This window comes from Budorcas taxicolor, chromosome 17 (genome assembly GCF_023091745.1).
Source record: "Budorcas taxicolor isolate Tak-1 chromosome 17, Takin1.1, whole genome shotgun sequence".
Lineage (NCBI taxonomy): Eukaryota > Metazoa > Chordata > Mammalia > Artiodactyla > Bovidae > Budorcas > Budorcas taxicolor.
This window is the reverse complement of record NC_068926.1, coordinates 61,275,958-61,303,525: the sequence shown is the minus strand read 5'-3', so window position 1 is coordinate 61,303,525 and position 27,568 is coordinate 61,275,958. Positions and strand designations below refer to the sequence as shown.

General features: G+C 52.4%; 2 protein-coding genes across 2 annotated transcripts in view; one reads left to right on the top strand and one right to left on the bottom strand.

Annotated features, from left to right (window-relative positions):
- Positions 1-774: 774 nt before the first annotated feature.
- CFAP73 (cilia and flagella associated protein 73) lies at positions 775-10,607 on the bottom strand. The gene is made up of 7 exons (XM_052654613.1): positions 10,552-10,607; positions 7,856-7,961; positions 6,974-7,078; positions 3,688-3,888; positions 2,835-3,074; positions 2,473-2,631; positions 775-852 (listed from the first exon to the last, which is right to left on the bottom strand). Exons 1-7 carry the CDS (start codon positions 10,605-10,607, stop codon positions 775-777), a joined length of 945 nt encoding a protein of 314 aa, XP_052510573.1.
- Positions 10,608-20,972: 10,365 nt separating this feature from the next.
- RASAL1 (RAS protein activator like 1) overlaps positions 20,973-27,568 on the top strand; it is a 31,598-nt gene continuing 25,002 nt past the window's right edge. Inside the window, exons 1-2 of the mRNA XM_052654578.1 lie at positions 20,973-21,079; positions 25,715-25,771. Coding sequence (XP_052510538.1) covers positions 21,015-21,079; positions 25,715-25,771 — 122 coding nt within the window. The 5' untranslated portion in view covers positions 20,973-21,014. The remainder of the gene's footprint in view (positions 21,080-25,714; positions 25,772-27,568) is intronic.

The window sequence follows — 27,568 nt, the reverse complement described above, 5'->3', positions numbered from 1 at the left end:
CCTGTGTGGGTTCTGCCAATATCTGCACTTTCCTGAAGAAAAAAGTCAGGCTCAGAGGATGGGTAGGTTGCCGAGGTTTGAGGACCTTGAAATTGGCCCTCGGGTCCCAGGACAGGCTTGCACCTGAGACTGGATGGTGAGAGGCAGATGGGATGTAGGGTCAAGGATCAGAACATACAGTGCTCCTCTTGGCTGTGAAGAGTCCACCACGCACCCAGAGGTCAACACCTGTCCTGGCCTCTGCCTTCCTCCAAGCCCTGTGCTCCTCAAGCCCCTCCTGGGGTCCCTGCGAAGGTCATGGGCTGCATCCTGCAGCTGGGTTCTCAGACTGGCCATCCCTCAGCGCCAGTCCAGAGTGGAGGAGCCTTTGTGAGCAGACGCACTGGGAATGGTGTCCGCATGTGACCCTCTTGCTGGTCCTTTATTTTACTTTACTTACTAAATGCTCATCTAGAATTGCCCAGAATTTTTGCACCAGGCCCCGTTCCAACCTGACAAACATCAGCTGGTTTAAATGCCCCCACTGTCCTGGGAGGAACGACCAGTTACCAGGCCACATGGTGGATGTGGTTTGGGGGCGCCCATGTAGCTCACATTTACTTAGTACTTGCTCTGTGCCTCTTGTGTCCACCCCACTGCCGTCTGAGCGGGCACAGCCCTCCCATCTTTCTGGTGAGAGCTGCTCAGCCCACACCCTGCAGGAAATGTGTGCCTCCCCTGTCCTCGGGCTGGGTCCCTCGAGGAGTCCCTCTCCCACTGCTCACCTGGGTCGGGTTAGGAGGTGGGGGCGGTGGACTCAGCCTGATGGAGTCCGGCCAGCATGGCAGAGAGGTCCAGAATGGACAGCTTCACCTGGGGTCGCAACACAGCCAGAGTCAGATCCCAGCTCCTGAGTGTCCAGTCCCCACCCCCCAAAACACCGGAGGGTGTAAAGCAGAGGTGGGAGATAGAGACTTCTATTAGATAGCAATAATGTTGGCTCCCCAGGGGCAGTGAACCTGGTCTAAACCCTTCTAGGATTTTTAAGCCTCGTCCAACATCTCAGTCAAAGCCTCCCACGCAATTCATTCACAGGCACTTTTCAGTTTTCTAGCTGGCTATCACCTGTATTATAGTTGAGTTAGTATTTTCACTTACATCAGTTATTTTTTTTTTCTTTTTAGTTCAATCAGTCATGTTCATTAGTGTGTGACCTACTTTCATCTTCTCCTTTATTTTGTTTAAATTAACCTGTTTATTGATACGAGCTTAATGAACACCCATGGATTCAGTGCCAAGACCTAGAACATGATGGTAATCTTACCTTGGGCTCTTCCTTCACCTTTGTCACTGAAATAAACATCTGACAAGGAAACTATGTCTCCACCAAAAGTGGAAAGAGATTAAATTACCCCTTGTCATAAGTGGGGGTAGCTGGAAGAATAACAAAATGAAAATGAACCCAGGTTACTGAATTCTGGCAGCTACAGTTGCCCACAAAAGATGTGAGTCCCAGGCCCTGGAGACCAGGGGTATTAACGGGTGTTAAAGGCATAATTGTCATCACCCCCAACTCCCAACACTACTGAACCTTTCTCTTTGGAAAGATCAGAGAGTTGGTTGAAAAGGGACTGGCTTTTGCCTGTTACTTCATACCAAGCCTCTGTCCCTCCTAGAGTCTTCTTTTGTCCCTTGGGGTACCTGGGCCACACTTGAGAGAACAGTGATGTACACATGAATCCGCCTGACTCAGGATGTGGCACTAAGGTAGGCTCTGGGGATCCAGTTCTTGGCATTTGGTTGGAATTCTGGCCTGGCGTACAGGATAGGAGTGAGATGGGCTGGGGCAAAGGTGGGGTGCCTCGCTTTGCTTCCTCCATTTCTCACAGAGGCTACGCTTTGGGCACCCACCAGAATCCTAACAGAAGGGTCCAACGTTAGAAACCCCCTCCCTCCAGTGTAAACCAGGTCACGTGTTCTACCACCTTAAAAACCTGAGTGAATAGACAAACCAGGCATCCTTGGACACAGTGACCTTTGTGATGCCATTGTGCAGAAAGAAAAACCACTGTACAACCCCGTCTTCACACTCCCCAGGGGAAGCTAAGGCTTGTCCATGCAGGAGCCAGAGGGTCAGGGACTCATTAAAAGTGAGTTTCCGTCCCCTGGTTTTATCGATGTTGTCACTTGTTTGCACTGTTTGATCCTAAAACGAACTCTTGGTATAAATGTATTGTATCCATCAGTATATACCCTGGCCTAGTGTACAGTGAGGCCGCTGAGAGCCAGAGACGGTCCAGCTTCCTTCTGTCCTTGTAGCAGCAGAGTTGAGACCAATCCAAGGCTCCCAGGCAGAGGGCTAGGCAGCCGTACAGCTAGGAGACTTGGCTCTGATCCCAGAGGGTTACGCTCAACCCAGAGAAGGTGGGATCGCAGGCACCGTATGTTCCCCAAAGTTGGGAAGCTGGAGGTGAGCTGCAGAGGGGTCCTCACCTGCTCCAGCTGCCCCTCGGTGTCCTCGATGTCTAGGGTGGGTGGCCGTCTCTGATGCTGACACACCAGCTGGTACATATTGAGTACTGCCATCCTGGTGCGCCCCAGGAGCAAGGTCTTCTCAGCCGCCGTGTTCTGGATCTGAATCCACTTGGATTCCTGGAGAACACCCCGCCCCCTGCCCCATTAAGGTGTGAGCCGGCCTGAGAAGGGCTGGAGCCCCATTCCCCTCTGCTTCCCGCAAGTCAGATCCCCGAGGCTCTCTCAAGGAAAACTGCTCATGAAAGTAGTGTTGCCACATCTCCTCTTATTAACCCGGGCTCTCCTCGCGGCGATGGGAGCCTGGGATCCCGGACGCCCACCTCCTCCGGCCTCGGTACCCAGTGCAGCGTGCGCTCCCGCGCCGACTCCAGTCGCTCCAAGAGATGCGCTCGCCGCTGGGCCTGCAGAAGCAGCTCGTCCTGCCAGGAGTCCCGCAGCCGCTGCAGCCGCGCGCGCGCCTCCTCCAGCTCCGCGAGCCGCTGGCGCTCCGTGAGCCTCAGCGCCGCCTGCATGTCTGCCAGCCCGTCGAAGCGCGCCACCAGTTCGGGGACCTCTTGGAACTGGGATGGGGTCGGGAGGGGGTACTCACCGGGCCGGCGGCCCCCTCCCCTCCCCATGCTCAAACCCTGTGCCTCCTTAGCCCAACTGAAATGAGGGCATCACACATCCCTGCGCCCCAAGAGTTAGTTACTCCCGCCCCTCCCCACCCCGTTTCGATTCCTGGGTTGGGAAGATCCGCTGGAGAAGGGATAGGGTACCCACTCCAGTATTCTTGGGTTTCCCTTGTGGCTCAGCTGGTAAAGAATCCGCCTGCAATGCGGGAGACCTGGATTCGATCCCTGGGTTGGAAAGATCCCCTGGAGAAGGGAAAGGCTACCCATTCCAGTATTCTGGCTTGGAGAATTCCTTGGACTGCATATTCTATGGGGTCGCAAAGAGTCAGATATGACTGAGCCGACTTTCACTCCCCACCTCTACCGTTAAACCCAGCTAAGTTTCACTGCCTGTGATGAATGTCAATTCATTGTTTCATTGAACTGAGTTCCTGGATTCCCCCTCCCCCACCTGCCTGTGTGTCCTTCAGTAGGTTGTCTTTCTGAGTCTCAGTTGCACCGTCTGTAAAATGGGGTTGACAATAAGATTCACTTCCAAAACCTCCTGCAGGGCGCTCACCTCGGGCAACAGCTCCAACGTTTGCTCCAGCAGGCGCGCGCAGGGCTCCAGACGCTGCAGCCCGCGCTGCAGCCGCGCGCGCTCCCGCTGCAGCTCGGCCAGTTGAGCCCGGAGCCTCAGCGCCTCCGCCTCCCGGCGGCCCGCCAGGTGCCGCTCCTCCTCGGCTCTCCGCAGTGCGCGGCTGCGCCGGGCCTCGGCGTCCTGGGAAAGAGGGATGGAAAGAAGACAACGACACTCGAGACTTGGGAGCCTGCAGAGCTCGCCGCAGCCACTCTGTCCCAATACTCACACGTTGAGTCAGAGGTTGCAAACAGATGGCCTGCGGGCCAAATTCAACTAGAATCTTTTCGGTCCCTCACTCCTCTCCCACGCTTTTTAAAATGCTTCAGGCAGTGCGTATTTCCCACCGGTCCCTCTTATATTGGTAAGCCAACTTAAAAAAACAAAACAAAACTTTTTATTTTGTATAGGAGTATAGCCAGATGGTTAATACCGAAATCAGATTGATTATATTCTTTGCAGCCAAAGATGGCGAAGCTCTATACAGTCAGCAAAAACAAGACCAGGAGCTGACTGTGGCTCAGATCATGAACTCCTTATTGCCAAATTCAGACTTAAATTGAAGAAAGTAGGGAAAACCACTAGACCGTTCAGGTATGACCTAAATCAAATCCCTTATGATTATACAGTGGAAGTGAGAAATAGATTTAAGGGACTAGAATTGATGGATAGAGTGCCTGATGAACTATGGACAGAGGTTCATGACATTGTACAGGAGACAGGGATCAAGACCATCCCCATGGAAAAGAAATGCAAAAAAGCAAAATGGCTGCCTGGGGAGGCCTTACAAATAGCTGTGAAAAGAAGAGAAGTGAAAAGCAAAGGAGAAAAGGAAAGATATAAGCATCTGAATGCAGAGTTCCGAAGAATAGCAAGCAGAGATAAGAAAGCCTTCTTCAGCAATCAATGCAGAGAAATAGAGGAAAACAACAGAATGGGAAAGATTAGAGATCTCTTCAAGAAAATTAGAGATACCAAGGGAACATTTCATGCAAAGATGGGCTCGATAAAGGACAGAAATGGTATGGACCTAACAGAAGCAGAAGATATTAAGAAGAGGTGACAAGAATACACAGAAGAACTGTGCAAAAAAGATCTTCACGACCCAGATAATCACAATGGTGTGATCACTCACCTAGAGCCAAACATCCTGGAATGTGAAGTCAAGTGGGCCTTAGAAAGCATCACTACAAACAAAGCTAGTGGAGGTGATGGACTTCCAGTAGAGCTATTTCAAATCCTGAAAGATGATGCTGTGAAAGTGCTGCACTCAATATGCCAGCAAATTTGGAAAACTCAGCAGTGGCCACAAGACTGGAAAAGGTGTTTTCATCCAAATCCCAAAGAAAGGCAATGCCAAAGAATGCTCAAACTACTGCACAATTGCACTCATTTCACACGCTAGTAAAGTAATGCTCAAAATTCTCCAAGCCAGGCTTCAGCAATACACGAACTGTGAACTTCCAGATGTTCAAGCTGGTTTTAGAAAAGGCAGAGGAACCAGAGATCAAACAGCCAACATCTGCTGGATCATCAAAAAAGCAAGAGAGTTCCAGAAAAACATCTATTTCTGCTTAATTGACTATGCCAAAGCCTTTGACTGTGTGGATCACAATAAACTGTGGAAAATTCTGAAAGAGATGGGACTACCAGACCACCTGACCTGCCTCTTGAGAAATCTGTATGCAGGTCAGGAAGCAACAGTTAGAACTGGACATGGAACAACAGACTGGTTCCAAATAGGGAAAGGAGTACGTCAAGGCTGTATACTGTCACCCTGCTTATTTAACTTATATGCAGAGTACATCATGAGAAATGCTGGGCTGGAAGAAACACAAGCTGGAATCAAGATTGCTGGGAGAAATATCAATCACCTCAGATATGCAGATGACACCACCCTTATGGCAGAAAGTGAAGAGGAACTAAAGAGCCTCTTGATGAAAGTGAAAGAGGAGAGTGAAACAGTTGGCTTAAAGCTCAACATTCAGAAAACGAAGATCATGGCATCTGGCCGCATCACTGCATGGGAAATAGATGGGGAAACAGTGGAAACAGTGTCAGACTTTATTTTTTTGAGCTCCCAAATCACTGCAGATGGTGATTGCAGCCATGAAATTAAAAGATGCTTACTCCTTGGGGGGAAAGTTATGACCAACCTAGACAGCATATTAAAAAGCAGAGACATTATTTTGCCAACAAAGGTCTGTCTAGTCAAGGCTATGGTTTTTCCTGTGGTCATGTATGGATATGAGAGTTGGACTGTGAAGAATGCTGAGTGCCGAAGAATTGATACTTTTGAACTGTGGTGTTGGAGAAGACTTGAGAGTCCCTTGGACTGCAAGGAGATCCAACCAGTCCATTCTGAAGGAGATCAGTCCTGGGTGTTCATTGGAAGGAATGATGCTGAAGCTGAAACTCCAGTACTTTGGCCACCTCATGCGACGAGTTGACTCATTGGAAAAGACTCTGATGCTGGGAGGGATTGGGGGCAGGAAGAAAAGGGGACAACAGAGGATGAGATGGCTGGATGGCATCACTGACTCGATGGACGTGAGTTTGAGTGAACTCTGGGAGATGCTGATGGACAGGGAGGCCTGGTGTGCTGTGATTCATGGGGTCGCAAAGAGTCGGACACAACTGAGCGACTGAACTGAACTGAAGCGGATTAACAATGTTGTGATAGTTTCAGGTGAACAGTGAAACTCAGCCATAAATTACACATGTATCCATTCTCCCACAAGCTCTCCTCCCATCCAGGCTGCCACATAACATTGAGCAAATTTCCCTGTGCTATACAGTAGGTCCTTGTTGGTTATCCATTGTAAATATAGCACTGTGTACGTGTCCATCCCAAGCTCCATAACCATCCGTTCCTCACCCATTTCCACCCCACCGCCAGCCCCCCTGCCCTGCCTCCCCAGAAACCATAAGTTCCTTCTCTAAGTCTGTGAGTCTCTCTGTTTGGTAAGTAAGTAATTTAATTTGTACGATTTCCTTTTAGATTTCACATATAAGGGATATCATACAGTATTCCTTTCCTGCCTGATTAACTTCACTAAGTATGACAATCTCTAGGTATGACAACCATGTTGCTGCAGATGGTCTTATTTTATTCTTTTCAATTGGGTGAACCCACTTTTTAAGTTTCTGTGACCTGTCTGGCTCCTATAGGATTGTGACTTTGTGACCTCTGCCTTGCCTCCCCTCCCCACCAGTCTCCACATACCTGCAAAAACTTTTCAAAGCGGATGAATGACCCCTTTAGCTCCTGCTCTTTCTGTTCCAACTGTTCCCATCGCTGTTTCAGGGAGGCCTTTGTGATCTCGAACACCTGGCCGATAAGCAGTAGGTATCTGTGTGTATTTGGGGTTTCAAGTCATCTAGCGCTTCAGGTTCATGTTTAACTCTGCTCATCTTTTTCCCTTAATCTTGCTGCTTCACCCTGGCTCATATCTACCTGTGGCTCCCACTACCTATGATGAAGCCCCAATTCTCTCCAGTAGCCCCTGCACATCAGCATCCCTGCTCTTCCTTCAGGCCTCAGCTCACCCTGTCTCCTTTGACACTGTTTTCCAGACTCTTACCCACCTGTGTTTTGTTCTCACCTTCCTGTCTTTGTATATGCTGTCCCCTCTGTGTGTTTCTCCCTTTTCACCCTATCCCTCTTTGCTGGAGAAGCTGACTTGCCCTTCAGCCATCCTTAAGACATCACTTCCTCCAGGAAGTCCTCCGTGACCATCCCTGTGTAGAGACAGGGGCTTTCTCTGGGGTCCCGCCATCCCTGCTCAGTGCTTCCCCCCTCACAGCAGTCACTACCCGGACACTTGTCTGTTCTCTTCTCTAGGCTGTGAGCCCATGAGGGCAGGGGCTGTGGTGAAACTTCTAGATCCCAGGGCATACCCTGCACACAGTAGCTGCTCAGTGCACATTGATTTGCACCAACCACTGATCTCATTTGACCCCCATTTGACAGATGAGGAAAGCAAGGCTCAGCACAGTGGCTCGTCTCAGACCTTGTAGTAATAAGTTGGCTCCATCACTTTCTAATCTTTTTTTGGAGGGGTCTGGAGTCCCCCCAAAGTTTCAGGGACTACATTGAGTGGCTCACCTCCTTCTGGGCCTGAAGGCCCCGGTCTGCATCCACCAGCTCCTGCCTCTTCTCCAAGAGACGCAGGACCGGGGGGACGTGGTCCATGTTCTGCTCCGGGATCTTCCTGGAGGGGCAAAAGGAAGTGGGAGTAAAGGAGGCAGGAGGTAGGGCCCCCAAATTCTCCAGCGGTGCCTAACATGCCTCTATTAGCCACCTCCTGGCTGTGGAACTTTTTACTTATTCAGCAAATTGTCCTGAGAATCTACTCTGTGCCAAGCACTGTTCTTGGCACTGGGGGGTACAGTCTTGGTCAAGACAGACAGATCCCTGGTCTCCAGGAGCTGGCATCCCACTAGGGAATGCAGAAAAGAAAGCTAACAAACAACAAACAATGCTAGGGACTTCCCTGGGCTTCCTGGTGGTTCAGATGGTAAAGAATCTGCCTGAGACATGGAAGACCCAGGTTCGATCCCTGGGTCTGGAGGATCCCCTGGAGAACGTGGCAACCCACTCCAGTATTCTTGCCTGGAGAATCCCCATGGACAGAGGAGCCTGGTTGGCTACAGTCCGTGGGGTCACAAAGAGTTGGACACAACTGAGCGACTAACACTTTCACTTTCACACTTTCACTTTCACACTTTCAGGGACTTTGCTGGCAGTTCAGTGGTTAAGACTCCAGGCTTCCAAAGCATGGGGTGCAGGTTTGACTAATGATCAGAAAACTAAGGTCTGACATGCTGTGTGGTGCAGCCAAAAAAATAATAATAAAAATAAACTATGCTGGGTCACGGTAGGGACTGAGATGAAAAAGTCAGCAGACTAAAGGAAATCTCTCAATAGGGAGATAGACAAGTCTCTGAGAAAGGGATATTTGAGCAGAGACTTGAAGGGGAAGAGGGAGGGAGCCATGTGGGTGCTGCAGGGAACAGATTCTAGGCTGAGGGAATAGTCAATGCCAGACCCCAAGAGAAGGACCTTGGTATGTAGAAGGAGCTGCTAGGAGGACAGTGTGGTGGGAAGGGAGGGAGGCGCAGAGTGGTGGGAATTGAAATTAGAGAAGTTACGAGGGTCAGACTGTGGTGGGCTGCGATGAAGGGGGTCTCTGGCTTTGACTCTGAGTGAGATGCGAAGCATGGGAGGGTTTGGGGCAGAGGAGGTACCCCTCTGGCTGCTGTGGGGAGCAAGGCCAATAAGAGGGGCGGGGCAGCTGCAGGGGACCCGGGACAGATCACAGGATAATGTGGAGAGGATGTGATTCTGGTCTGCGTGGCTCTGTAGAGAGGTAAGGAGCAGTGGGTTCTGGGTACCACTGGAGAGGAGAGCAGATGGGGTGATGAGGCAGGGAGAGGGGAGTTCAAAGAGGAACCTCGATGCTGGAAGGATTTTGCCACTGATGGCAGGCTGAGTGGGGAGCAGGGAGGTCAGCTCTTCCGTAAGGCCAAGTTGAGACTGACCTCCAGGTTGATCTCTGCGGGGGAGGGTCTAGAAGGAGACTGAGATCCGGAGCCAGGCTCCCAGGAGAGAGGAGCAGCTGGACCCAGCCCCACGGGGTCAGCTGTGTCGGAAGCAGGAGGGATGTGCTATCATTCCACTTGGCTTGCCCAGCTCTGGTCCAGGGGAAACCCTCCCGTTTTACTGACTCTGAGACTGAAGCTGGGGGACTCTCCTAAATTAAGAGTCCACACTCGGGCTTCCCTGGTGGTCGAGTGGTTAAATACGCCTTGCATTGCAAGGGACACTGGTTTGATCCCTGGTTTGGGAAGATCCCACATGCCCCCGAGCAGGTAAGCCCACGCACCACAACTATTGAGCCTGCAAGCTGCAACTACTGAGGCCTGCATCCCTAAAGCCTGTGCTCCACAACAAGAGAAGCCAGCCACCACCATCAGAAGATCACGCACAGCAACAAAGAGCAGCCCCCACTCACCTCAACTACAGAAAGCCCATGTGCAGCAACAAAGACCCACCACAGCCAAAAAAATCAGAATAACTAAATAAATAAATCTTAAAAAAGAGTCCACATTCCCACTGCAGAAAGCACAGGTTTGATTCCTGGTGAAAGTGAAAGCAGCAGTCGCTCAGTCGTGTCTGACTCTTTGCGACCCCAAGGACTGGAGCCCACCAGGGTCCTCTGTCCATGGAATTCTCCAGGCAAGAATACTGGAGTGGGTAGCCATGCCCTTCTCCAGGGGATCTTCCAGACCCAGGGATCGAACCCAGGTCTCCTGCATTGCAGGCAGATTCCTGGCAGGGGAACTAAGATCTCACATGCCGCACAGCCAAAAAATATATATATAATGATATATTAAATGATACTGAATTTGGGACCCCCTCCAGCCACAGTGCTGAACAAGGCGGACAAGGCTCCTCCAATCTTCCTCTAAAATTTAGTTTTCAGGGAGAGGGTACGAGAGTAATTCCTTCCCACCTTGGGTCAAACGATTTCATCTCAACTGGGTATCAGCTAGGGGTGGGGCTCAGGCACAGATCAGAGACCTGGATTATTGACCCAGCTCTGCCCTAACTACCCCTGAGACCTTGGGAAAATTGCCATTTCCTTCAAGCCTCAGCATCTTTCTCTGGGAAGTGGGGCCATGAATCCCCACCAAGAACTGCCTGAAGAAGCCAGGATCCAGGGGGGTAGGAAGGGGCCAACCCACCCACTCCTGCCCACCCATCCTGCTGCCTCTCAGTGCACCCTGCACACCACTCACATAGACAGTTTCTCTTCCAAAACCAGTTGGAAATATTCCTCCCAGGGCACTGCCATTCTCCCGCAGTTGCCCCGGGCTTGCTTGCTTTCTGGAATTTTGCACAAGGTCGCACAGAGTCGGAAACGACTGAAGCGACTTAGCAGCAGCAGCAGGAGGCCCTGGGGGCTTCTGATGGACGGTTTGCATGCTCAGTACTCCCGGAAGGCAGCCACCCAGCAGGCCTTGGTCGCCTGGGCAACGACACAACATTCCATTGCCAGCCCGGGACTGGAGAATCCGCTCCCTTCCCCACCAGAGAGAGGGGGTTGCAGCGAGGGGGCAGTTTCTGCCCTTTCTGGAGGAGCCTTGAACTGCCAATCTAAGTCGGGGTGCAGTGAACAGGACGTGGGTCTCTTGGCCAAGAATTTGCTACTGTTGGTGCCCCATGGCTAGTTAAACCTCCTCCCGGATGGGTGGGACAGGGCTTCACTAACACGGCTGTGTGATCAGCTGTGTTGCGTGCATGCTCAGTCGTGTCCAAGTCTTTGCGACCCTTTGGACTGTAGCCCACCAGGCTCCTCTGTCCATGGGATTTTTTAGGCGAGAATACTGGAGTGGCTTGCCATGCCCTCCTCCAGGGTGTCTTCCCAACCCAGAGATTGAACCCTGAGTCTCTTATGTCTCCTGCATTGGCAGGCGAGTTCTTTACCACTAGCACCGTGTATATAGAGCATACAGTTCTATGGGTTTTAGCAAATGCATTAAGTTGTGTAGCCACCACAGTCAAGACACAAAATATTTTCATCACCCCCCCCAAAGTCCTCATGTCCCTTTATAATCCACTTTGTCCTCACTCAGCCCCTGGCAATCACTGACCTGTTCCCTTTCCCTGTAGATTTCCCTTTTCCAGAATATCCTCAGTGGACTTGCATAGATGATCAGTCTTTCAAGTCTGGCTTCTTCCACAGAGCCGTATTCATCTGCGATTCATTCATACTGACGTGTGCACACTGACATGCATTTTTCACTACTGAGTAGTATTTGATAACATACTATAGTTTGATTATTTGTCCTCCACTTGGATTATTTCTAATTCTGGGCAATTATAAATATAGCCTGTGTTCACGTGCAGGGCTTATGTGCAAACAGAAGCTTTCCTTTCACTTGCACAAATACATAGGCGTGTGATAGATGGGCCATATAGTAAGTGCATGTTTAACTGTCCAAAAAGCTGCAAAGCTGGTTTTCAAAGGGGCTACACTGTTTTATACGCACACTAGCAATGCATGTGAGTTTGGATTGCTCCATCTCCTTGCCAGCAGTTGGGACTGTCAGTTTTACATTTGTAAAAGTCATTCTAAAAGATGGATAGCTGTATGGATACAGCTTTTTTACTTACCAGCAATTGTAGATTCCTGTGCAGTTTAAGAAATAAAAAGAGAGAAGCCATACTGCTTCATCTAGTTTCCCCCAGTGGTGACATCTCGCTCAACTACAGCCCGGATCACAGTCAGATACGGACACTGATTAAAATCCTCCCACCTTATTTAGGTTGCCCCATTTTCTATGCGCTTGTTTGTGTGCATATGTGTGTGTGCGTGTATTTGGTTCTATGCAATTTTTAAACATTATTTATTTACTTGGCCAAATAGTGAGGCTTGTAGGATCTTAGTGCCCTGAGCAGAGATCAAACCTGGGCTCCTGGTAGTGGAAGATCAGAGTTGTAACCACTAAACCACCAGGGAATTCCTTCATTCTATGCTGTTACATCACATGTCGATTCCTATGACTGCCACAGTCCAGATACAGAACATTCATCTCGAGAGTGCTTCCATCTAACCTTTTATAGCCACACTCATCCTCTCCCTCCTGCCTCCCTGACCACTGCCTCCACTCATCTGTTCCCCAGCTGTATTATTCTGTCATGTCAGGGATGTCATACAGGAACTGGAATCATATGCTGTGTGACCGCTTGAGATGGCTTTTTTCACTCAACATCATTCTCTTGAGATCCATGCTGCTTGCTACAGATGTTTATTCTCTTTGGTTGCTGAGTCGCATTCCATGGGACGGATGTACCTCACGCTATGGGACTTCCTCGGGGGCCCAGTGGTTAGGAACGGGCCCCAAGCTTCCATTTCAGGGACTCCAGGTTCCATCCCTACTTGGGGAACTAAGATCCTGCAAGGCAGGGCCAAAAAAGAAATCACTCATGTTGGAGGATATCTGGGTTGATTCCCGTCTTTGGCTACTATGAATAAGGCCTCAGTGACGAGTCCTCTCCTGGTTTTTGTATGAGCATGAGTTTTCATTTCTCCAGTATAGATGCCGGAGAGTACAATTGCTAGGTCATATAGCCAGTGCCTGTTTAGTTTTATTTGTTTTTAAGTTAAGAAACTGCCATATACTTTTCCAGAACGGCTGCAGCATTTTATATTCCCAGTAGCAATGTATGTGATCCAGCTTTTTTCTGCATCCTCACTGCCATCACTATTTTTTTGTTTTAGCCATTCTGATTGGTGTGTAGCCATATCTCACTGTGGTTTTACGTTGCATCTCTCTACTGGCTAATGATGGTGACCATCTTTTCGCGTGCTTCTTTGCCATCTGTATATCGTCTTTAGCAAAATATCTGTTCTTGTCTGCTGCCTGTGTCCTAATTGGATTTTTTTAACTGAGTTTTGAGACTTCTCTGAATATTCTAGATACATATCGAGATGTTCCAGAGAGTCCTCTGTTGGTATCTTCTCCCAGTCTGTAGCTCCTCTTTTCATTCTCCTCAGATGGTCTTTTGTGAAGTATTAAATTGGGATGAGGTCTGATTTGTCACATTTTCTTTTATGGAGTGTGCTTGTGGTATCAAGTTAAAGGTGGGTTTTGAACTCAGGCCATCTGGATGTGGAGTCCATTCTCTTTAACCACAACACTCCAGAGACAGTTGAGCCCTTTTTATTTAAATATTTATTTATTTTATTTGCTGTGTTGGTTCTTAGTTGCGGCATGGGGACTTTAAGCTTCAGCATGAGGAATCTTTAGCTGCAGCAAGTGGGACCTCAGTTCCCTGATCAGAGATTGAACCCTGGCCCTCTGCATTGGGAGCGAGGAGTCTTAGCCACTGGACCATCAGGGAAGCCCCAAGTTGAGCCCCTTTTAGGATCTTTCCTTCCGTAGACCTATTCCCTTCCTTCCCTCCCCAGAGGATACCATCATCCTGAAGCTGGTGTGCCTCCTTCCCTTCTTAAGTTCTCTTCTTTGACAGGTTTTTTTAACCAATGTTTACGGAGCACCTTTTATGTGCCAGGTACTGTGTGAGGATACAGCAGTGGATAAGAGAAAACCTGTCTTCACGGGGCTCGCTTCCCTGGTGGCTCAGATGGTAAAGAATCCACTTGCAATGCCGGAGACTCGGGTTCAATCGGGTCGGGAAGATCCCCTAGAGAAGGGCAGCCCACTCCATTATTCTTGCCTGGAGAATCCCATAGATAGAGGAGCCTGGCGGGCTATAGTCCATGAGGTCACAAAGAGTCAGACAGGACTGAGCGACTTCACTTTCACTTTTCACTTTCATGCATTGGAGAAGGAAACGGCAACCCACTCCCGTGTTCTTGCCTGGAGAATCGCAGGCACGGGGGAGCCTGGTGGGCTGCTGTCTATGGGGTCACACAGAGTTGGACATGACTGAAGCGACTTAGTAGCAGCAGTAGAGGCTAATGGGGAGGCCAGATGAATCAAATCACTCTGTAAATACATCATTACACTCTGTTAGGATTGCCAGGAGAGGTGCAGAGTGCAAGGAGGAGGGCAGGGAGGCCTCCTTGTGGAAGTGACATATGAACCCAGGCCTGAAGGGTAGGAAGGGGCGAGTAGAGGAGAGGAAAGGTACTCCAGGTTTTCAGAACAGCACATGCAAAAGTCCCAAGGCAGGAGGATATGGCCCTGCCTAGAAGAGAACAAAAGTCTGTGTTGTAAAGTTTGATTGGGGTCTTCCCTGGTGGTCCAGTGGTTAAGAATCGGCCTTCCAATGTAGGGGACACGGGTTCAATCCCTGCTTGGGGAACTAAGATCCCCCATGCTGTGGGGCAACTGAGCCCACGCCCCACAATTAGAGAGCCCATGTGCCACAGCTAAGACCCAACGCAGCAAAAAAGAAAAAAATGTCTGTCAGGAGGACTGTATAGGGCCACGGAAGGGCAGTATCTGGATTAGAAATGACAGACAAGGGATGGAGGTTCAGAGGAGGTAAGTGACTCCTCCAAGGACACACAGGTTGAGAGGTGCAGGGCCCTGGGGTTTGTTTATAGAGAGATAACCCATCTCTGGTTTGGAGCTTTCTGGCTTGGAGGCAGGGAGACAGTCCCTACACAAACACTAGTCCTCAGAAGGCTGGAACTGTGGCTTGAGCTCTGTGGCTGGTGGATCCACCCCCAGCCAAGGCCTCAGCATTCCTCTCTGTTAAATGGGGGCATTGCTCCCACCTCCTTTTGAAGTTTTTGGCTTTGCTCCCTCTTTGGGGTTTTTCCTCTGCCACACTGCTGAGGTAGGACCCCCCCAACCCCGTCTCTGTCCCCACGTCCTAGGGGATGGAGTGGGGCTGCTGAGCGACAGAGGACAAGACACAGCTTCTCAGCTGGCCTTGCTCTTGGCCACAAACCCACAGGCTCTGGAAATATCCACTCCCCCCACCCCCAGTCTCACGCTTGGTCAGCCTCCCCCTTCCTACTTCTCCATTCCAAGGCAGGAGGCCAGAGGAGGGGCACTTTGGGGTAGGACTGAGGAAGAAGGAAGCTGCGGTGTGGCCTGACAGACAGACACCTTGTCTTCTGGCCGTGGGAGGAGGGGACTTGGTGGCCTGCTTCCTCGGCAGCCAGCCCGCAAATGGGGGTTTGGAAATCCAGCCCACTCCGCCCAGTGTTGCCTCCTGTCCCACGTGGCTTCCTGCCCAGAATCGTGCCGGGCACTCACAAACGGGACTTTGTGTTCCTGAGACAAAGAACATGCTCCTTATCCCCAACCTGGCGCAGGGCTGGTCCGCCTGGCCGCGATCTTGGCCTCAGAGGAGATGGGGCCACTTGCCAGCAGGGAAAACTGAGATCTAGAGATGCACAGGTCTGCAGAGCCAGAACAGGAATCTGCCTCCCGCTCTGAGGTTAGGGGTGCAGCAGAGAGGTGGCGCACTGGCAAGGTGAAGGCACTGTGGGGAGAAAGGAAGTAAATAATAATATCACCAATATCACAGGAGAGAGGCCAGGTTCCAGCCCTCCAGGGGAACCAAGTTCTACTTAACCCAGAGAGTGTGTTTTGAGTTTTTCTTCTGTGCCAAGCAGTGTGGGAGGTACCGCATGAATCAGACATTGTCCCTGACATTTAGAAGATAAGAGCATGTAAATCACCACAAAACAAGAGAATAGGAGACCAAGGTCACAGAGCAGTGCCAGCCTCGGGGAGTGGGGAGGGGGGCTGGTCTTTGCTGCCTTTTGTGCCACCGGCCAGGCTCCCTGGGGGGCTGCAAGCAGAGCTACAACACACAGAGTGGGGCAGCGGGGCTTTCAGAGATCAGAAGTGGGAATCATTTTCTGATTATAATTCCTGATTAAAAAGAAGCACATGTCATTATGCCGAAGAAAGCCCTCCAGTTCCATGCATGCTTTATCGGCTACACGACGCTTCGTGCTTTCTACTGAAGGTCTGTTCCTGGCTGCCTCTTACTTATCACCCTCCTACGGGCCCAAGAGAACAGGGCTGGGCTGTCTGTACCTCACTGCATTTCCACTGCCTAGTATATAGTAGGTGCCCAATATACATTTGTTAAGTAAGAAAAGAATTATATATATATATATATATATATATGTAAACATCTTATATATATGAAAAGGATTTTATATATAAAATACTTCATGGGGACTTCCCTGGTAGTCCAGTGATTAAGACTCCATGCTCCCAATACAGGGTGCATGGGTTTGATCCCTGATTGGGGAACTAAGATCCTGCATGCCACGTGCTGCTGCCAAAAACCAAAAGATAAAATATTTCATGGCATCAATACCATAAGCATCACGCTTATGCTTATATATGATTGTATATACTGTGTATTCCCCATGACTTGGTTTTTTGTTTGCTTGGTTTTGGCCATGCTGCACAGCTTGTGGGATCTCAGATCCCAGACCGGGGACTGAACCTGGGCCCTCGGCAGAGAAAGCATGGTGTCCTAACTTCTGGACTGGCAGGGAATTCTCTATGACTTGCTTTTTTTTTTTTTAAGTACTTTTCCTGTCATTTAAGTCTTCGAGAACATTCTTCTAAACAGCTGTGTAGTGTTTCATGACATTGCTCTTACATTGTCTGCACTTTATTTCACCCCACCCCTCCTAATATTTATTTAATAGAATCTGTGGGACTTAAGCCAGGAAGTAGATCGTAAAAAGAATGTCAAGACTTTCCTGGTGGAAAGACAGGGCAAAGACAGTGTGGGGTGGGGGCAATGTGAGTAAAATCTTACAAGTGTTGAATTCAGGAGTGGTTTTTAGAGAGTCATGCGGACAGCCTGGGGCCGGGAGTGTGTTGTTAAACTGACTTTCAAATTAAAAAAAAAAAATCAGTGTTTATTTGCTGATTTCCATGGTGCAAATTCTCCTACCGTGGTTGATTTAAGTTCCAGATATGGCATCATTGAACACAGGGTTGAAAAGTCATAGGCATGGCCGGCTCTGAGGAGCCAGTAGAAGCAGCCTCCAGCAACCCCCTGCCCGAGGTGAAGCCTGATCCCCACTCTAAGATGGGGGGGAGATGTCTGTGAGCCTCCCTGGGCCCCAGGTCCAGCATCTCAGATGCAGGGGTGGGACTCAGCCAGTCCTGGGTGGTGGGGCCCACTCGGGGTGCAGGAACCCAACCTTGGGATCTCACTATCAGATTTCTCAGCTCGGATGCAAACCCTCAGATTCCCCCAGCTCAGCAACCCGGAGCCGAATCCACACTTCAGTGGATTGTGTAGATTGCGTGACCACGATCCACTGAAGGGTGGCTGTTCCATCCATCCCCGGAATTCAGGGCTGGGCCTGGCACTCCACCCCAGCCACTTCCTTAGAATCCAGGCTCAGAGCTCAGTCACTCAGTGGGGCTCAATGTCAGGCACAGTGGTGGGATCGGGAGGTTCCATGATGGTCATGATACTTATGAATACCTGCTGTATGCCAGGCTGAGCTGAATGTTTGATGTTAAATCATCCTATCCTCACACCCAGCCTATGAGGTGGGCTCTAGTATTAGTCCCAATTTACAGGTGAGGAAACTGAGGCAGTGAGAGGGTAACTCACTTGCTTAAGAGGATCCAGCTCATAAGTGTAGATGCCAGGATTCAGCACCAGGTTGGCTGAATGTTAAAACCTCTGCTCTTAAATCCTAAGCTCAGGGGACTTCCCTGGTAGCCCAGTCCCTGGTAGCCCTGTCTTCCAATGCAGGGGACCCGGGTTCCATCCCTGGTCCAGGAACTAAGACCTTACCTGCCGCAGGGCAGTTAAGCTAATGGTTCATAACTACTGAGTCCATGTACTCTGGAGCCTACGGGCCAAAACAAAAGATCCTGTGTGGGGCAACTAAGACCCAACACACCAAAAATAAACAAATATTAAAAAATATCCTGAGCTCAGTATCTCCTCCTGTTTGGCTTCATGAAGCACCTGCTGTGTGCATCCCATGGGTGCTAGACTATATAGGGAGCTGGCAAGAATGATTATTGGTTTGTCTTGAAAATGGTCAGAGGAAGGGGGAAGTGGCTAATCTTTTCTTGAGCACCTGCTGTGTACCAGGAATGATACCAAATGCCTTACACAGACAACTTGATTAACTGTACAACAATCTTGTGAGAAAGGTAAGACCCTTCCCACATGACACCCCAGGCCTGGGCACTCAGGAGCCTGCCCTCTTCTCTCTTAAGTGGCCTCTAGCAGGTCACATTCCTTCTGTGGGCCACTGTTCCCCCTCTGGTTCCTTGACAAGAGCTGTCCTAGGAGACTTCAAACCCTCTGCCAGTTTCAGATCAAATTTCTCAGAACAACAGGAAGTGGCCAGTCCATTTGGAAAGTACAGGGATTGTGGCCACAGCTCCAGGTAAGTGGCAGGGTCAGATGCCGGATACTGGACAGGTGACAGAGTTTCCTCCCCAGAGGCCTGGCTGGCAGAGTCCATAGCCTTTGTAACCACCCCCACCCTGGGATCCTGGAGATGAGGGGAATTTGAGAACGTAACTCCCTGCTCAGTTCTGGAAGATGGGTTGAGGTGGCTGGTGGTGGGTTGGCTGGCATCTCATGTGTCCCTGGGGGCCAGATACCGTGAGATCTCTTTTTCAGAAGAAAAAGTTTCCTCTGTAATCTCCCACCTAGGTGAGGAAGGTGGGGAAAAGCAGGACATCTGTCTTGAAGTAGCAGTCATATAAAAAGTACCATTTTCCCCTCGTGAGGATCTGGGGTGACTGATAAAAAGTACAGGAGGGTTTTAACTACTCCCTTGGTGATACTACTGCTCTGAATTCAACCCTGCATCACCCTTCGGACCCTGTTGAAGGATGCTGCAATACTTTTAAGCTTTGGGGGTCAGATCTGCTGGGCCCATTTCGCAGATAGGATAACTGAGGCTCAGTCTTTGGAAGCTGGAGGACTCACCAGACAGTGGCTAGCCAGGGAGAGAATTCCAGGGATATGAACTCCTCGTCAGCCTGGCTGGCGTGCTGGGTGGGAAGTCAGGGAGGGAGATAGGGAAGCAGGTCATAGACTGCTCCTGCGGCTGGGCGGGGCCCTCCCAGAATTGCCGATCTGGGTGTTGCCTCCAGAACATCATAAATAGAGCCTACTCATTGGTGCCCAGCCCTGGGCTGAAATGACCAGAGTGAGTCAGGCTCATAGCCAGCCCTTCTGAGAACTCTTAGGCAGCTAAACAACAAACTCATGGGGAGAGACAGTGTGAGTATGTATCTGTTCTAGGACAGGCCCTTCTGGTCACATTATCTCACTTAATGAGATGTACAAAAAATGTACAAACCTGGAGTTGTAGGAGCAGACAAAAAGGAAAGAAAACCTCTGCCTGGCATGAGAGGCCATTCTGGAAGACTTCCTAGAGGAGGTGATATTTGAGCTCTGCCTTGAAGGACGATAATAGCAAACACTTTCTGAAAAGCTTCTTATGTGCCTGTCGGTGTTCTGGCACCTGTACCTGCTTCCTTCCTACTTGCTTTATCTCATCTAATTCTCTCAAAGCCCTGTGAACGAGACACTATAATCACATAGGAATAGATGAGAAAGCCAAACCAAGGTACAGAGAGGTTAAGTGACTGGCCCAAGACCACACAGTTACCGAGTGGCAGAGTCAGCATTCAAATTCAGAAAGGCAAACCAGTTACTGACTGTAAGACCTTCCACATGCTATTTAATCCCTCTGAACCTCAGTTTGTGTATCCGTACAATGGGGGTACCGGTACAACAGTAAGTAGCACATAGAATGATGGTGAGGAGGAAGAAGAGATAATCCGTGTAAAACGCTTAGAACAGTGCCTGGCACACAGCAAGTGTTCAAACTCTTGGAGATGGTTTTTTATCGTCGCTGTGGTGGTTATCTTCAAGCCCTCCCCTCCCCCTCCGGCCGCAGCTTCCTCCCCCGCAATGCCAGCCCGTGACGTGGAATCTGCCGCACGCACAGTCTGGATTTAATTGGGAACTAAAAGAGATGGAAGGGGATGTTCGAGGCCCCTCCCTTTCTGGACTCTGAAAGGACCCCCAGGAAGGGTGTGACTTTCTCTAGCGACGCCTCCCGACGATCTCAGATACTGCTCCGGGACGGCGCAAGGAGGTCGGACCGAGCAGGCGGTGCGGCGATGGCAGGCAGGGGAAAGCCGGAGAGGTGTGATCGTGCTGGAAGCAGGGCAGGCAGGGGACACGCTGTGTGTTCTGTGCCCAGTGCCAACTCAGCAGGAGCCTGCCGCCACGCCCATCATGGCCGTGGGCCGCTCCCCACCTGGCAGTCCCAGCCTCCGCGCGCCCGGGGCTCCGCGGCGGGTGCGCTCTGGCACGCTTGGCTGGGGTGCCGGCAGAGGGCGCGCGAGGGTGGCCCGGGAACGGGCGGGAGGGGGACCCCGCGGGAGGCGGGATTGCGGGGAGGGCCCTGGGCCGCCCCCTCACCCCCCGCCCGCCCCGCCTGCCCACCCAAAGCGCCAGACTAGAAGGCAAGGGCTGGCGGTGTGTCCCCCGCGCGCTCTGCCAGCTCGGCGCCCAGCTCCTACCTGTAGAGTCCGGGGAGGGAGGCGCCCCCTCCTCGGTCACTATCCTCTCTCCTCCTTCGGAAACCTCCCGTCCAGCTACCCGCGCGTTTCGGGCAGGTGGCCCGGGGACTCCGAGAGAGGGTGCCAGGCTCGCTGCGGGTGACATGTAGACGCCCTCCCTGCCGCGGTCCAGTCTCGGAACCCGGGCGCTCTCCTGGTCGGAAAGTTTGGGGCTGGGCGCCATGGCCAAAAGCAGCTCCTTGAACGTCCGCGTCGTGGAGGGCCGGGCGCTGCCCGCCAAGGATGTGTGAGTACCCCCGGGGCCAGTCGGGGATGAGGGGCGTGCCGGGCATGGATGGGGACGGGGTCGCCCCATTCGGCGTGCCAGGGCAAGTCGGTGAAATGGGAGAGGGGTTCTTGTCTGAAAACAACACTGGGGCTGATCCACCGTCGCGCGGCGAGAGGCCCCCTGCCCATCGCTCTCCTGGTGGAGGGGGCACTCAGACTTAGCAGATGCCCCGCCCAGCCGCCAGGAAGGGGGTGTCTTTGTTCCTGGGATATACTAAAGGGGGTCTTCCAGGGCTTCAGCCCTGGGGCTTATAGGATCAGATTCTGTCAGAGCTAGGGAGAGGATTTAGGGGTGGAGGGCTCCCTTCCTTAGTCCAGGCAGGTGTTGGAGGTGGGGTTTCTCCAGGCCTGGGTGGGCACCGGTTCAGAGAACCCTGGGAGGGGCCCCAGAGGGCCTGGGATCCAGGCGGCCCCAGCATTCCTTTGCAAGCATCTGGTGATTAGGTTTGCAGAGTGTCACCAGGTGGCCCACTGGCCAGGCCTGGGGGAAACCGTTCCTCTGGACCCAGAGCCCTTAGCGCCTCAGCCAGCAGTGCCCAGCCCTGTGGGGGGCCTTCCTTGATGCTAAGCTGCATGAAGAGCCAACTTCCCGCTGCAGACCCCTCCCCAGCCAGGTGATGGGGTCCCCGCAGTACCAGTCCTTAACTGTGCTTCCCTCCGGGCTGAGTCAGCAGTTGCTGAATCAGCAGAATGGAGGGAGGGGTCCCCCTCCTGCTTTGGCCTGGAGCCCAGAAGGGGCTCTGAGGGTGTGGGTATCTGGAACAGGTGTGGGATCCTTGACAGGACATTGACTGTATGACCTTGAACCTGATCTTCTCCAGGTCTGGATTTCCCCTCTGAGCAAGGGGAACCCTGGACAGGGAGTCTGCAAGCCTCGTGCAGTTATGAGGGTAGAAAAATCACTTAGGATTTACCCCGGGGCCAGGGGGAGCAGGAATGTGGATTCTGAGCCTTTGCCCAGGCTGGGTCTTAGCTCTGCCCTAACACCTCCGGCTGGGGGTCCCAGTGAGAAGGGTATCCTGCCTTTGACTTCATGAACCTTCCCCTTCCCAGCCCTGGAGCTCTGTCAGCAGGGAAGCTCCTTAGAGCAGTTCTAGCTGCCCCCATCCTCATCAGTGGCCCCCAAAACAAGCATCTGAGGAAAGCAGAGAGCTCGCTTGCTGCGCCAATGCAGTGTCTGGACAAGCCCCCTGTCTCCCCTCTTCTGAGATGCTCTTTCAGAGCCCCTGAGCATTAGCAATTCTGGGACTGTTGAGGCAATGAGGTCGCCTGGCAGCTGCTGGGGAGTTGATATGGGAGACTTTTCAGAAATGGGTTTCCCTCTCTCGGTGCTCCGGTCTCTATCAGTCCTGGGTGAGGGTCATAAGGGAGCGGTGGGTGTTGTCCTTGGACCCAGACATGGCTTGCGGGGCTTCCTCTGCTTCTCCTGGGGAGGGAGTTGACTCATACGTGATCCCTGAGTCTCTTGGTTGCCCCTCCTCCCCCCCAGTTCCCAGGCCAAGGTGAGCTCTAGGTGGGCCTCACCCCAGTACCAGGGTAGGGGAAAGTGACTAGGCCCCAGTTGGGGATCCCACCAGCCTGCCTCAGTTTCCCTAGCTGTTGGTGCCCTTCTCAGAGGGGCTCCCTCATAGCATGCTGGGATCTCCATGCCCATGGGGACTCCTAGAGGGGGGTATGTCCTCTTTCCCCTCTCCTAAGGGAGAGGGCTCAGAATCTTTCTGAAACCTCCCCAGGTTTGAGAGGGCTCCAACCCTGGCTTGGAGGAGGCCTCAGCTGATAATGAGTTATTTCTGTCATTCACAATAGCGGCTATATGTGGTCGAAGGCTTCCTACGGGCCAGGTCCTGTGCTTAACACTTTTTAGAGTCTTATTGGCATTGCCATTTTATGAATGGGCAAACTCAGGCTCAGAGAGGCATAGTCACTTGCCCAAGGTCACACAGCTGGGATTTGAATACTGACTGCTTCCAGGCACCCACCTGCCAATGCAGATGATATGTGGGTTCGATCCCTGGGTTGGGACGATACCCCTGGAGTAGGAAATGGCAGCCCACTCCAGTATTCTTGCCTAGAGAATGCTATGGACAGAGGAGCCTGGAGAGGGCTACAGTCCATAGAGTCACAAAGATTCAGACACGACTGAAGTGACTTAGCACGCACACACCAGACGCCAAGCAGACTGGGCAGGCGATGGGCCAGGGGCCAGCTTCCCCACACTTGAGGTGGGGCAGGGACCGTGGGAGAGGCCAAGGGTCTGGAGAGATCCAGGGTCTGGAGGGGGCAGCCCCCTCCCGCCACTGTAGCCCCTACCTGATAGGAGTCTGATAAGGCCTTTGTGCGTCAGAGTCCTGGAGCTGACGTGCTCCACTCCCAGAGGGGCCCAGGGGTCAGGCTGGGTGAACAGGAGGAGGCGTGGCTCCCAGCCCTTTTCTAGTGGATTCCAGCCTGTCTGTCCTACAGCTGCTGTTGGGGAAACCGAGGGATGGGAGCCTGCCTAAAAGAGGCTCAGGGATAGAGGATGTGAAGAGAGACACGAGATGGAGGGGGTGTCACCCAGCCCTGGGCATCTGGAGGGGAAAACTGAGGCTCCCAGTGTTACTCAACCCAATGGGTTTGGAATAGATCCAGATGGGAAAACAGGCCAGGGGCATTATGCCAAAGGGAAGCCAAAGAGGAATGTGGAGGCACAGGTTGCCGACCAGACTGAGATGTTCAGGGATGGAGAGCAGATGGGGAAGTGAAGGCACACTCGGCAGAGGGAGCTGAGGGAAAGCAACCAAAGAGGAAACTGCGGCGCGCAGAGGGCTCAGGCAGCAGACAAGGTTGGAGCAGCTCCTGGTGCCATGTCCCTCTTTCCCGGAATCCCTGGTGTTTGTGGATCAGTGACAGACTGAACCGAGAGAGGGTGGAAGAGAGAGGGCAGGGGCTGGAGTACCTGGGAACGGGGCCATGTGGGGAAGGGATCTTGAGTTGGAGTGCAGGTGGCGTTGGTTGGAAACATGTATGCTAAGCCCCACAGACCCGAGTTCAAATCCCGACTCTGCCAGGCTGTGGAGGGAGGGGGACGGAGGCATAGCCTCTTCCCCAAGGATCTGAGTGTTCAGAAGTGGCAGGGAGCTGTGGAGACAGACACGAAGCACAGAGAAACAAGGGAGCAAGATGACTTCACGTGCTCAGAGGGATCAGAGGGCAGTTTTACACCGTCCACTGTCGGAGGATGGTGGTCATCAAGGACCACCTCTCTGAGGCAGTGACTTTGGGGCTGAGGTTTGAATGAAAAGAACAGTCATTCAAGAACAGAGTAGGTGTCTTAGGATGGTTGGAACAGCAAGTGCAAAAGCCCTGAGGCTGGACTGAGCTTGGTGGAAGACAAGGGAAGCCTGTGTGATGGGATGCGGGCAGGGGTGGGGGAAGTCATGAGGAACCCTGGTCAGCTTGGGATGGACAAGTAGCTCTTATAATGAAGAGGGGATGGAACTGGCTTTGGTTGGCTAACGGCTCATGGCTACTCAAGGGGTTGCAGCCCATCTTGGGATGGACTAGTAACCCTTATTATGAAGAGGGGACGGAACTGACTTTGGTTGCCCCAGTGGCTCATGGCTACTCAAAGGGCTGCATCCCATCTTGGGATGGACTAGTAACCCTTATTATGTAGGGGGGATGGAACTGGCTTTGGTTGCCCCAGTGGCTCATAGCTACTCAAGGTGTTGCAGCCCATCTTGAGATGGACTAGTAACTCTTGTAATGAAGGAGGAATGGAACTGGCTTTGGTTGGCTAACGGCTCATGGCTACTCGAGGAGATGCAGCCCGTCTTGGGATGGACTAGTAACCCTTATGAAGAGGGGACAGAACTGGCTTTGGTTGGTCAGTGTCTCGTGGCTGCTTGAGGGGCTGCAGCCCATGTCTCCTACTGGTTGAGTTTTGAGGTCTGGCTACCCTGGTCTGTGCTTGCAGTGAGAGCATCCACTGAGGTCCATCCCCACTGAAGGCTGAGCTATGCAGTGTCCTCTCCCAGGGAAATTCCCAACGGAGGGGGCAGCACATACCCCGAGGGTGGGGTTCAGGTGTCTGTGGGAAGAGCTCTGGGGCCAGCTGTGATGCATCACACCACACATTAGCTTCTTTAGCTCCTTCCCCTGCCCTAAGAGGTGTGTGGAAATATTGTACCCAACTTACAGAGCAGAGAAACTGAGGCCCACAGAGGGGCGAGGACTTGCTGGGGTTCCACAGTGAGCAAGCTTGAGGCCAGGGATGCCTCACCAGATGAGCACAGGCTCTGGCCCAGCGCTTTGGGCTTCCTGGGCCCAGGACTCTGCATGTTCTGGTTTTGGGTCTCAGTGCTCTGTTTCTCTGGGTGGAAGCCCTGGGCCCATTCAAGGAGGTCAGGCACGCAGTGGGTGGCTGCTGGGCAACCATGACATGGTCTGCTGGTCCCCAGAGGTCCTGTCTCTACTGAACTTGCTGTGTGACCCTGGGCAAATCCCCTCCCCTCTCTGGGCCTTAGTTGCCCCCGTCTATAAAACGAAGGTGGACTGGGATCCCCACTCTGGTCTACCCCCTCAAGCCTGCTCCCCAAACCTTCTCCTTCTGCAGGTCGGGGAGCAGTGACCCCTACTGCATAGTGAAAGTGGACGACGAAGTTGTGGCCAGGTGAGGCGGGGAGAAGCCAGGCATGGGGCGAAGGAGATGGGGGAGTCCAGGTGTAAGGATTCACATTGAAAAGAGAACCTTGGGGGGCAGACTTACCCCACGGATGGACTCGCTGGCCTGATGGTGGGTGTTTTGTGCCCCAGCTACGGGGCTGGATGGTGGGGTCTGTGGGGTCTGGCTCCTCTGTCCATCTAGTCCCACCAACTGGCCACCACCTTCCCCCTTGCCCTGACGATGTCCCTGCCTGCGTCCTGGGGCTGACTCAGCGGCTGCCAGCTTGCGCCTTCCCGGGGGCGGGCATCTCATGCTTGGCTGGGCTGGCTGGTTCTGGGCCTGCTGGGTGCTGCGGGCACTGGTGTGTGTGTGTGTGTGTGTGTGCATGTGTGCCCAGCTGGACCTGCATGTGAGTGTGTATGGTGTCTGGGGAAGTGTTGGAGGGCTGGTGTGAATGCCTGTGACCACCGGTGTGTATCCCCGTGGGTGTGCAGACTCAGAGGCTCGCATTGTGTACCAGCGTGTGGGGTGTGTACGCCTGTGTGCACACGTGGGCTGCCATGTACATGCATGTGTGCACCGATGCCTGCTTATTTGGGTACATAGGCGCCACTGTGAACACGTGAGAATGTGAAGATGTCTGGTTGTGTGAGCGAGTCTCAGGCTGGGCTGGGCTTGGTTGCCGCCCCCGCAGGCCGAGGGACAGCTCTCAGCCCCCGCAGGCCTGAGGGGCGTGGGTGGGCGGGCGGCTGAAGCCTCGGTTCCTATGGAGACGGAGGATTCAGGATCCTCCTGGCGCCAGTTCTGGTCCAGATGGGCTGGGAGCTGGGGGCAGGGAGCCCATGTTGGGGAGGGTCAACCAGCAGCACCCCAGCCAGTCTCTGTGTTTATCCCCCCTCACTCTCTCTGTGTTTACCCTGCCCCCTTCCCACACTCTGTGACACAGCCCCCAAGCCCACAGCCTGATTTTCTGCATGACCCCAGGCTGCTGTCTCCCCCTCTCTGGTTCTGAGGACCCTCCAAGTTCAGGGGCTGGGGAGCCTGGGGTGACTTCCAACTGGAAAGAGGGTGTGGTAGGGGGGAAGCGAGTGTTTGGAAAGAAGGGTCGGTCTGATGGAGCGGCCCTGGTCTGTGTGTGTGCGTGTCCATGTTCACACTCTACTGGGGGAGAGTGTGGTGGAAGCGAAGTGGGGCTTGAGTTCCCAGCCGGAGACTGAGGCCAGGTTGTGGTGGTGAGGGCACCAGATGCTCGTCTACTAGACCAGTGGTCAGTGACAAGGGCCCTGGCCCTTGGGCTTCGCAGAAAAGGATTCCCACAAAGATGGAGAGTCGTGAAGCAAGTCAAGTATTAAGAGGGCTGAGCGTACGGTATGTGTGCGGGATGGGCATAAGGGCAGACTCGGAGGGCGAGTCCCTGAGTTGCACCCTTGTGATAGTTTGAATTACTTTTATGGGCACTTCTTCCAGGTTTTCTTTGACCAGTCATTTTGATTTACCTGGCTCACAGTGCGTATTTAGTGTATCTCAGGATCCTTCCATGTGTGCACGCATCTCTTAGCCAGGATGGACTCTACTGAAGAGGCCTGTGGGTAGCCTGGCCTTAGTTAACGTCACTCCCCTTTGACCTCCAAGGAGTGTTCCTGCGCATGTGTGATCAGAGAGGTCTCCTGACTTCCAGAATGAGAAGTATGTGGTCTGGGGAGGGCCCAGCCTCCCACTTAATAGTCCTGCTATTGTCTTGGAGTTTTGGTCCATAGGGAATGAGTCTCCAATCGCTTTACCCTAAAGGGGGCCCATCTACCT